The sequence below is a fragment of the Amblyomma maculatum genome, chromosome 3 (assembly GCF_055883805.1).
Source record: "Amblyomma maculatum isolate TAMU_Amacu chromosome 3, ASM5588380v1, whole genome shotgun sequence".
In the NCBI taxonomy this organism is placed as follows: Eukaryota; Metazoa; Arthropoda; class Arachnida; order Ixodida; family Ixodidae; genus Amblyomma; species Amblyomma maculatum.
In genome coordinates this window covers 200851568-200861973 of record NC_139346.1, presented here as the reverse complement: position 1 = coordinate 200861973, position 10406 = coordinate 200851568, and the positions used below count along the sequence as shown (strand labels likewise).

Sequence of the window (10406 nt, the reverse complement as noted above, 5' to 3'; positions counted from 1 at the left end):
GAAGCGACGAAAAATTGCTCACGCGCGTCAGTGGCGCGAAAATTAGCAGACGACAACGAACTTCTTATAGATTTTGTTTTTCCATTAACACGCGTTTCAGAGCTAAGATAGAGTGATAACTTGTGTAAGAAACTTTAAAATGAAACATTTAAGTTCATGCATAGCATCAATTTAAACATTCGTCTTGTGCAAACATATATTGAGCAGACTGTAAGCAACGACAGAAACCGTTAGACCGACGTTCGTACTGGTCGCGTCTGAAACAGCTGCTTGATATTGGCCGCAAATTATCAGAAAGACAAGTCATTCATACTTCTTTAACGCCTTCACTAGCTGTGCGTAAGACATCCAAAGCTTAGGAGCTCGGCTTTTCCAATAGAAACGACGAGTTCATCCATGGAAGGAGCTGCGAGGGAAGATCCCGCCGTCAGGTAATGGGTTGTCGTCGAAGAGTTGAATTACATAGTTTTAGCTTATTTTTTTTGGACTGTTCTCCACTTCAAACAAAACTGGGATGGTTCTTCAAACTTTTCAGGGGCGATGGCGACGACGTGGAGCAAGTGACGCCGCAAGTAGTGCCCGACAGTGTTCCGGCCGCACCTGGAGCCCCGGTAAAGAAAAACCGTCGCTCGTCTGCTATCGGGAATCTTAAGCCGAAGAAGCTCGTTTACAGAGATGGTAAGAAAAACAAGATACGCCGTACACTACATGCGGCAAGCTTCTTACATAAGTTTTGATTAAATAGTTAGATTTTGTTTCAATTTGGCTTATAATAACTACCCCGTGTATATTGTCTGTTCAGACAGAACAAACTTTTGTATATTGTCTAGGCCGGCTTACAATATGCACCACACTGGCTGTGCCTAAAGTGAATATTTTTGAAATGCTATATAGATGCTGAAAACTCAATGTGGCATGGAGAGAGAGAGGTATCTTTGTACACCTTACCTTGAGCTTCTGTTAGGACCTTTAGCTGCTCACAATCGCAGTGGCTGGTAACACAGCCAAACCAGAAGGAAAATGCACACCTGCTTGAGCTGAGGTCCATCATTATAATAAGCAACATGTAAAGATATTAGAAATATGAGTAGCTGACACATTCAAGTGGAGCCTGTACAGATGAACTAGTTATTCAGTGCAATATAATTAACTTGTTTACAATGTGGCAACAGGGTAAGATAACATCCTGTGCCCTATTTTATATTCATCTAGGTGTGGATGAGCAAGAAAATGAGCTAACTCAAGAATCCAGTGAAAGCTTCCACTTCAGCCAAGCAATGCAAGTGCTGCTTGAAACTAGGATCAACACCACAGAGGGTACATGGGTGCAATGCGGCCACCCAAGCTGCGGCAAGTGGCGTTACCTTGCCGAGATCATCGACCCGAGTGAGCTACCTGAAAAGTGGTACTGTTCAATGAACAAAGGTATGTGTGTTTATGCTGAGCTTAGATTAAACATTCAAGTGACCTGCTTGGTGTCATGATCTCTTGAAATGGCATGCAAAAAAAGATCTAATGATATTTGTTCTGCTTAATACAAATCACTAAAGCAAACATGTGAACAGTAAAGCAAATTTTATACTAGCTGAGTATGTGAGCAGGGTGGAGCACAACTTGACAGAGAGGGTGAGCATGACTAAAAAGAGAATGTGGCATCTTCACTAAGCCCCGACGCCCGACTACTGTGCCGAAGTCTCTGGGTTTGATCCCAACCGCCGCCGGTTGTGTGTCAATGGAAGCGAAACTAAGTGGTGTCTGTGTGCTGTGCGATGTCAGTGAAAGTTAAAGATCTCCAGGTGGTCGAAATTACTCCCGAGCCCTCCACTACAGCACCCCTTTCTCTCTTTCCGCTTTCACTCCTATCTTCCTCCCTTCCCTTATAGCATGGCTCAGGTGTCCACAAAACAAGTGCGACAGATACTGCGTTTTTCCTTTCCTGTGAACAAATTATTATTATTATCTGCACTAAAACATTTGGGCCAGGCACGTTTTGCTGTACTGAAGCCTCAAGTAATGTTTTCAGATCTGAAACACAACAACTGTGAAGCAGAAGAAGAGGATCAGCCAGACGAATTGCTGGAGGCGAAGTACTTTGTTGGTTCCATTGTTTGGGCCAGGGTGCAGACATACCCATGGTAAGAATTATAGTTGTAATATTGCTTTTCTAAAGCAGGGCAGCCCAACCGAAACCAAATATGAATTATGCATATTTGTCACGAACCATCTTCCCAAATTATGAGCTCTGTTTGCCAGCCTATGCATAGTACTTTAAACAAGTTGTTCATTTGCCCTGGCTAGGATGGTTTGCTGTCTGATAATCAATTTTGCATGCTATTATGATGTCACAGAGCAAGATTTCGGGTTACTTCCATTCATCATGAAAGATGAGCTATTTATTCCTTTAAACCACATGAAACAGAAGAGTATGCTCGACTGGCTTACATGTTTACATTCCATGTAGAGATGACCAAAGAATGTGTGTGAGTTAAATTTGTTGGAAATAAAAAGAAAATCAGGGTCCGTATTTCGAGCTTGTGTTGTTGTTGTAAGTGGTGTTATATCTATGACCTTGAGTCGTCTGATTGGCGGTTCCACCAATCAGATGACTCCAGGTCAGGGAGTTAGCTCCACTTTCGATAACGAAGCAAACTCCGAATATGTATCCGGGTCACAGTGATAAAGCAATGATTTCTTGCTACTGTACCAAAACAATATTTAACAACTCATCCAGTTTCACATCAATAGATTCATTTTTATGCAAATTCTTGTTTACTATTCACTGTCCACATTGTCACACCATGGGCAGCCATTATATATGGATGACTAGCTAAAAGATGTCTCAGGAATAATGTGATGTGCTCTGACAGAACGATTTCTTTCATTCTTGCTGTTAACACCAGGTGGCCTGCCATGATTGATGACGATCCTGACTTGGGTCTTTACGAGTGGAGAGAAGGACAAGGCCTCCCAGTAAGCGTACCTAATGCCACAAAAAAGTTGAATGCACCTGACACATTATGACAAAACCAAAATAAGGCAACATGTCCTATAATATGAGAAAAGTCTGGTGATGCGAGCAACATTTGTAGGACGTGGCATGCGTCCTTACCCTCCTGAATCATTTTCGTGTACAACGAGAACTAAGACTGACATGTACCGGTACAAGATAAAGAAGGGGTATGAAGCCCACTCCAAATCTTCAAGATATGCTAAAGGATATTTTTGTTTTCTATAGCATAAACATTTTAGTCTTTAGTAAACTGCACAGAGTACATGGTCACCAAGAGTCGTTGCCACTGGCAGCAGCAGCATGGCACAGCTTTGCTGGGTTGAAGAAAATTATTGCACTTGGAAAAAGCCAGGTATCATATGCATGACCACACAATAGATTTATTTGTAAATGTATGCTCCTGAATCTCCCATCTTGCTGTAAATTCTATCTTGGCTTTATGGTTTGTGAAACGAACAAGCTGTGTTTGAAGGGGACAAATTGATGTTGGCCTGTACTAATACCTGACCCTATTCTAATCACGAAGAGGCTACTCAGACCCAGAACAGAGCTTTTGTAAGATAGAAAAGACCCAGAATTAAGAAAGGATGGGTGTCGCCACTGCTGGCCAATTTCACAAGTAAAGCACAGCACTCTGACACAGACTTTTGTGGCTACAGATCCTGGAAACTAGGCTAGGCCGCCATTAATTTAGAATAAGTAACCATGGGGTCCTCTTCAGTGTAGACATCATGCAGTGAGAAAGTTTGTTAAATTCAGTTTTGACAGCAATAAATGTCTCTTTTGCCCTTAGACAAATGTAAAAATGCACAGAAAGAGCCATAGAATCAATTTTTACTAGAAATAATTGAAGAAATAGGTTGGGGTTGTCCATGGCGCCCCTGTAATGACTTAACTTTTGCCATGTCATTTTCTTGCAAAGTGTGTTTTCTTCCTTGGGTGTACAAACCAGCAGCCGAATCTGTTAGAGGCCTGAATGCATTTTCTCTCCTTGTTATCAACTTTAGACTCACTACCACGTGACTTTCCTGGACAAAAACGTCACACGGGCGTGGGTCCTGGACAGTAAATGTATGGCTTTCCGTGTGGCACATAATCATGATGGCCCTGCGAAAAACAAGGCAAGTTATTCGGCACCTGTGCTCGAGCTGCTCGTGCTGACAAAGGTTGCCTGCCCGTGTTTGTGCGCACCTGTTTTGTGCTCGTGTGTTTCTGTAAACCCACCCATAGCAAAGGTGTCACAATATGGACTCCCTTGAAATAATTTAGCTTGCACATCAGATTCTGAAGCACTACCTCTCAATTAATGACCAGCATAGCATTCATCTTTTTGCACCCTTTTGGTTTCTTCTTTCTAGGGCTTTTCTCCTTCAATATAAGAAAAGATACTTGTTACTAGACTAGTTGGCAATTACAGTGGACAGATGCTATGTAATTCAAAATTGTTTAAGTCAACTCGATGGTTTATCCCGTAAACATAAAGTGCATGAAAATGTCTCCCATTAAGCCAAACAAATCTCTAGCTCAAGATGCCGAGAGCTGACTGTACAACAATATACGTATATACCTACTAAGCTTGCCAGTATAACAAAGAAAATGACATCACCTGGTTTCACTTTATGTGGCGATTGTAATTTTCAATACAGCGTCTCCCTTGTGCCAAACAATGTGTCGATAATTCAAATTCTCTGTACACAGTATGCTTTGGCACCTGCCCATTAACACTGCCTCCTTTGGAAGGCAAATGGTGCTGTTTTAAGCTGCAAGAATCTTGTACCAGTGCCACGATGACAAATGCTCTCTGGCACGACACAACCGTTATTGTGTAGCTTACTTTGATCATCTCTGGTTATAGGTCCCCGCCAACTTCAGACAGGCTTTCGATGCAGCCGTGGAGACTGCAGAACTGGCACTGAAGCTACCTGTAGCCGTAAGAGGCGTTTATTTAGACTGGCATGCAAATTGGCAGGCTAATATGAGCGTGCATCTGGCTACTGCTTTAACAGTATCACAACGGTGTAGAACAAATGACCATACACAGCTCTAAGAGAAAGTGGAGAGGCAAAACAGGATGGAAAGAGAAGAAAGCATACTATGTGAATGCGCATATTTTCAGATCTTTTACTGCCTAGCTTTCTCAAAGGACACATGCCCATTTGTTTGACACTGTTGTGATACTTTTAACAAAAATTTCCGCCTGTTGAAGTGGATACTGGGTACTTGAAGCAAATACAACTTTAACAGCTGTAGTCAGCCACACCAAAAAAAGGTCATCTTGGGGGTCACTTGCATGCTCTTATAAAATTCGAGCAGCTACGATCTGAGGTTGAATATGCTAGCAAATAAAGGTTTCTTTTCATATTGCAGTAGCCCTTTTTCAGCACCTACAAAACGTCTATAAAGCCCTCAGAGATCGGGGGGGGGGGGGGGGGGGGGGTGCAGTTAGGGTTCTAGAATTAAAGCTTTCAGCAAAGCATAAAAGTTTGTCCTGGGTTTTGATTTGCTGGCAAAAATACTTGTTCATGTTTTCGCAGGAACGTATCAAGAAATATTGCTTCCGAAATCGCTATCCAGGCATATGCAAGAGCCTGCCTAAAGCTTCTAAAGGTACAGTATGCAACGAAATAAGTGCAAACCACCAGCTTTAGTAATACTTTAAGAAAAGATACAACCTATGATAACCCCGTGCTAAACCTGACGACTTATTTCCACAGTAGTTTCCATAGCTACTGTGGCGAGAAAGTTTGTCAGAAAATTAACATGCTTTGAAGTAACTCTGGACCAGCATAAGAGAACTGAGGCAACATGCGTGGCTAATATGGTGAAACCGTGCCTTTCGCTGCATTTGCTATTTCTGTGTGTTTACATTCACCACCCTTTTTTACGCAAGGTTACTGGAATGAAAACCGCATGCTACAGTGAAACACAGAGCAGTGTGCTAAGTTTATGTATGACTGTGAATAGCTAAGCTAAGCTTATTGAAGAAAATGCAAGAATCCAGAGATCAGTATTTAAAATCATGCCTTACGCTTTTGACATGGCCGATGGGTTCTCTCAGCCTGCATTTTGCATAGTGCCTAAATATATTGCTATACACCTTCCTCAGGAACAAAACGCAGAAGAGAGAGATCAAGTATACATGACAATAGCAAAGAGGAGGAACCTGCACATTCACGTGCACAACAGCCAAGAGCAAGCCCTAAACAAGGTGAGTACATGGATGACTAGAGGTTTTTAGTTCTGGCAAAAAATGAAAAAAAAAAAAAAAAAAAGTTGGATTTCACATTAAATCACATTTCAAATTAACACATTCTAATGAAGCATTTTTATACATATTTCCCATGCATACATTGCATATGTCGGTAGAGGATAGAAACAGCAGCTTTTGACAAATGATGTACTATAAAGCAGTTTGCTGAAAAACCAATAATTAACCTCTAAAAAATTTCCTTGAACTTTTAAGATATAATGATATACCTCCTCTCAATCTTACAGTGGTGCTGCATCACATATAAAAAAACTGGCTTTGAAGCTTGTTCCAGATTTGGCACCAAAGCTTGCTTCAATGTGGAAACCTCCTTAAAATATCTTTCAAACTTACCTGCTAAAACCCAGTCAGCTATGAGCCACTGACTGTACTACTATTTTATCACGAAAGTAATCTTACCATAACAAAAACTCTGTACAGATAATTAAAGTTTGCTCAGTTCGAAGGAAAAATGATGAGCACGTGTCTACAATGTAAAAGACTCGCTAACACACTTAAGAAGGAAAAAAAGTGAATTTTAGCTTTGCATACCTAGAGAGAGTAGAGAAATGAACACTAATAGAGTAGAGAAAAACCTCAAAAGTGCTGAAAATTCTCCCTTAACATGCGCCATTGCAGTCAAGTCCTCACGTGGAAAGCCAAGGAAGGAGAAGTCTGGCACAAACCTGGTGCCTTCGCAAGCAAGTCAAGGTAAATATTAACATAATGGAGGTGTTAGAATGCTATTTTCACTTCCCTTTACTTAGCAACTTTTACAATCAGTAACACAACTGGAAGCATCCATAAACTAAACCTACCCTCAAATGAGACATTTTACATAGGAAAAAACCATGCTGAGCCCAGACTTTTTGACAAGAGAAATGCATAGATCAGAAAGACACAAAACCACCCCTTTTAATAGGGACACAGAAATCCACTCCTAGTCTGGCTTGTGACCAAGAACTCTGTGCAGGCGTAAAGCGGCCAAGGGGGAGACCGCGCAAGAATGCCAACGCTGATGCGAACCAGCCTGCCTGCCCAACCACAAAGCAGCCAAAAGTGAGCTCCAAACAAGGTGAGGAAACAAATTGCTAGACGAAGAGGAAAAGCTTAGTCCTATTCGATCTGCAGCAGCAGCTGCAGCCATGCATTGTATATTATATGAAGACATCTGAAGATGATATGGATATCTGACTTCGAGGAACAACTGTGATGAAACTTAGGAATGAAATTGTAAAAAAAGGAACTGCACACGATTGTGCTATGTTAAGCCTAATGCACAACCATCTAACTCTGTCCTTTTCAATTTATAGTGTAGTACTGATTTATATCGACATTAATGCATCCCACTGCTACATAAAAAAAAATGTTTATCTTCTATCCAATGCACACAGATATTTGCGTTTTACGGCACTGAGAACATATTTATCAAGGAATAGGTATGCAAATACACCTTTTTAAAATGAAATGTGAAAAATGTGTTTCCAGATCCAAAATCCACGAATGGAGTCACAGCACAAGTTGCTTGCAAGAAAACCCTCTCAAAGCAGGCAGCACCTCTGAAGAAAGCCAAAAGACCACATATAAATGACATGCTGCCTGAATTTGTGTATGTGCCAAGTGTCAACGAACCTCAAGGTGGAGAGAAAACATTGAAGACGACTGCCACCGTTACTTTGCCACCTCCAACTGCAACCATGGCGTCAACCAGTGCAGACGACACTGTACAGGACGCTAACAAGATAGGCCAAATGCAGGCAGAATCTCAAACCAAGGACAACAAAAATGTTGCAGAAATGTTTTCAGATTCCAAGAAAAAAGACAAAGCACGAGGTACTAGCAAGAAAGCTCCCTTAAAGCCAGTGGCAAACGTGAAGCAGGTTCTACAACCAAATGCAGAAGCCACAAAATCCACATTTGTGAAGCCAAGTACCAAGCGAGCCACATTTGCACAGAAAAGATACAAGGTGGCTACCACCATCACTTCATCACTTTCAACTGCAACAATGGCTTCAAGTAGCACTGAAGACAGCATACAGGAGTTGGACAAGACAGCAAGTCAAATGCAAGGAGACCACCAGAGTGAGGGTGATGACAATTCTACCGGCCCTTCTGAAAAAAGCTTCTTTCAGCACTCTGCAGATCACGAAGGCACTTCTTCAGAAGCTGCAATGATGGCAGCGGAGCCTAAGAAACCTGAAAACCTGTTTGAAACACCTCAACCAACTACTGCAGAGAGTAAATGGAAAAACTTGCTGCCCAATGAACCAGCACATGCAACAAAGGATGGCAGTGTAGAAAGTTCCATGACCTCTGATGTGGTGCAAATGCTCCCAGATAACACTGCCACAAACCACCCAATCGATGCTGACATGACATGTGCCAACACTCAAGGTGTTGGGCCAGTAATGCCAGACACAGACAACCATTCATCGAATGGCGAAGTGGAGAGACCGGCGGATGCAAAACAAAGCCTCTCCACTCCAATATTTGATGATGTGGCAACTCAGCCTGAATGCTTTCCCAACCTCAATTTGGTACTTGAATTTCTTGACAGTGATGTAACAACACCTTACAAGCCAATTCTCAACAGTTTGAACAGAGCTGCTGAAGCTATATGCACAAATAATCCACCAGCTGGGCTTCTGCTATCAAGTAAAGTAATCGGTTTGGAGAGTTCACCTATAAAGCCAAGCACAGCACCTGAAAATGTTCCTAATGGAGCATCAATGCACAGCGATAATGCACAAGGTCATGGCACTGCAATTCCATCGATGACAACACTAGAAATTCATTATGAGTCTGAAAGCAGTAGTCTGAGTGGAACTGCTACAGCTGTAAGCACAAAAGTAGAAAAAACCCTGCAGCAAAGTCAAGTCATGGGTTCAGAAACAGCACCCAAGAAGGCTCCAAATAAAAAATCTGTGCAGACAACTGGTGATGGGTTGCAAGGTCATGGCACCACTATTCCATCAGCGAACACAACGAAAAAGCCTGGAAAGGTTAAAAAGCCAAATCAAGCTCCACCTGTTGACCTGAATGGCATAGCCTCAAATACCTGTGTTGCACCCATAGCACAAGCTGGAATGGCTAAAGGGAAGGTTCCTAACCCAGGCAACGATAGAGAGCAAGCTGCAGCCAATAAAAAGACCAGCAGCAGCCTGAACAAACAGAGCAGCAAGCCCAAGAAACAGTCAGCCTCTGAAAATAAAGAGAACACGGGTAGGCCCGCCAAGCCACAGGCTGCCCTTTCTACGGAAACTATGTTGGCAAAACCAAGGAAGACAGCTTCAAAACCGACTCAACTGTCAGGCACACCAATTGCGACACTCGATGTCCCCAAGAAGGCATCCTTCAAGGTTCCAGTAAAAGACAGATCTGCAGCCAAAATGGAGGCGAAGCTGCAAGCAGCACTGGCCAATGCAGTTGCCAATGTGGCTAATGTGGTTGGCACCAGAAAACCAGCAGATTCAGAAGACAGCGATTTTGATTCCCTGTCCAACACACAGGAGCTCACATTTGAAGATGTGCTGTCTTCCATCTCTCAAGGCATGAGCCAGGACCGCGAGTCAGACTTTGTCAGCTTGGAAGGCTTTGACGGCTCGCAGACAGTCAACACAGCAGAGTAGAAGTCTGCAACTGCGTTGACTGTTTAGTTCTTTTATTATCAGTCATTTTCTGCTCCATGGCATGAAACCAAGCCATGATCAGATGACTATTCTCTAGTTTGTACTCCAGCATTTTTTAAGTGCTGAGTCCCATTATAACCCACTGTATATTTTGTTTTGCTGCCTGTCCTAAGTCAAGGCAAGTCTAGCAGCCTAGTTTTGTTTGGACTGTTGCATTTCTGCCATATTAACTTAATCTGATGCATACGCTGCCATCAACTTCCTTGCTGCAAGCTCTTGTACACTCGAGCCCAACACTCCTACATTGTCAACCCTGGCTTTAGACATCACTTCCCACAGAGATTTTAACCACCGCTTCACCAGACAATGCTGCTGCAAAATTTTCTGCAAGAGATAGCATGTGAAGACTGCCGAACAGAAGCTCCAACGGCCTTCTGATACATAGCCAAGCACTTTCCAGACTGTATCAGAAAAAAAAAAATAAAGGGAATGTTGAAGCAGTAAAAAACAGAATTCGGTG

The 10406-nt window shown here is 42.4% G+C and overlaps 1 protein-coding gene across 1 annotated transcript; it reads left to right on the top strand.

Moving 5' to 3' along the window:
• Positions 1–214: 214 nt before the first annotated feature.
• LOC146197430 (uncharacterized) lies at positions 215–10383 on the top strand. The gene is made up of 12 exons (XM_084597184.1): positions 215–431; positions 536–678; positions 1213–1425; positions 2024–2135; positions 2901–2970; positions 4018–4131; positions 4866–4940; positions 5545–5617; positions 6117–6218; positions 6897–6968; positions 7135–7332; positions 7746–10383. The coding sequence occupies exons 1-12, from the start codon at positions 397–399 to the stop codon at positions 9884–9886; spliced, it is 3348 nt and encodes a 1115-aa protein (XP_084453310.1). The 5' UTR covers positions 215–396; the 3' UTR covers positions 9887–10383.
• The last annotated feature ends 23 nt before the right edge of the window (positions 10384–10406 follow it).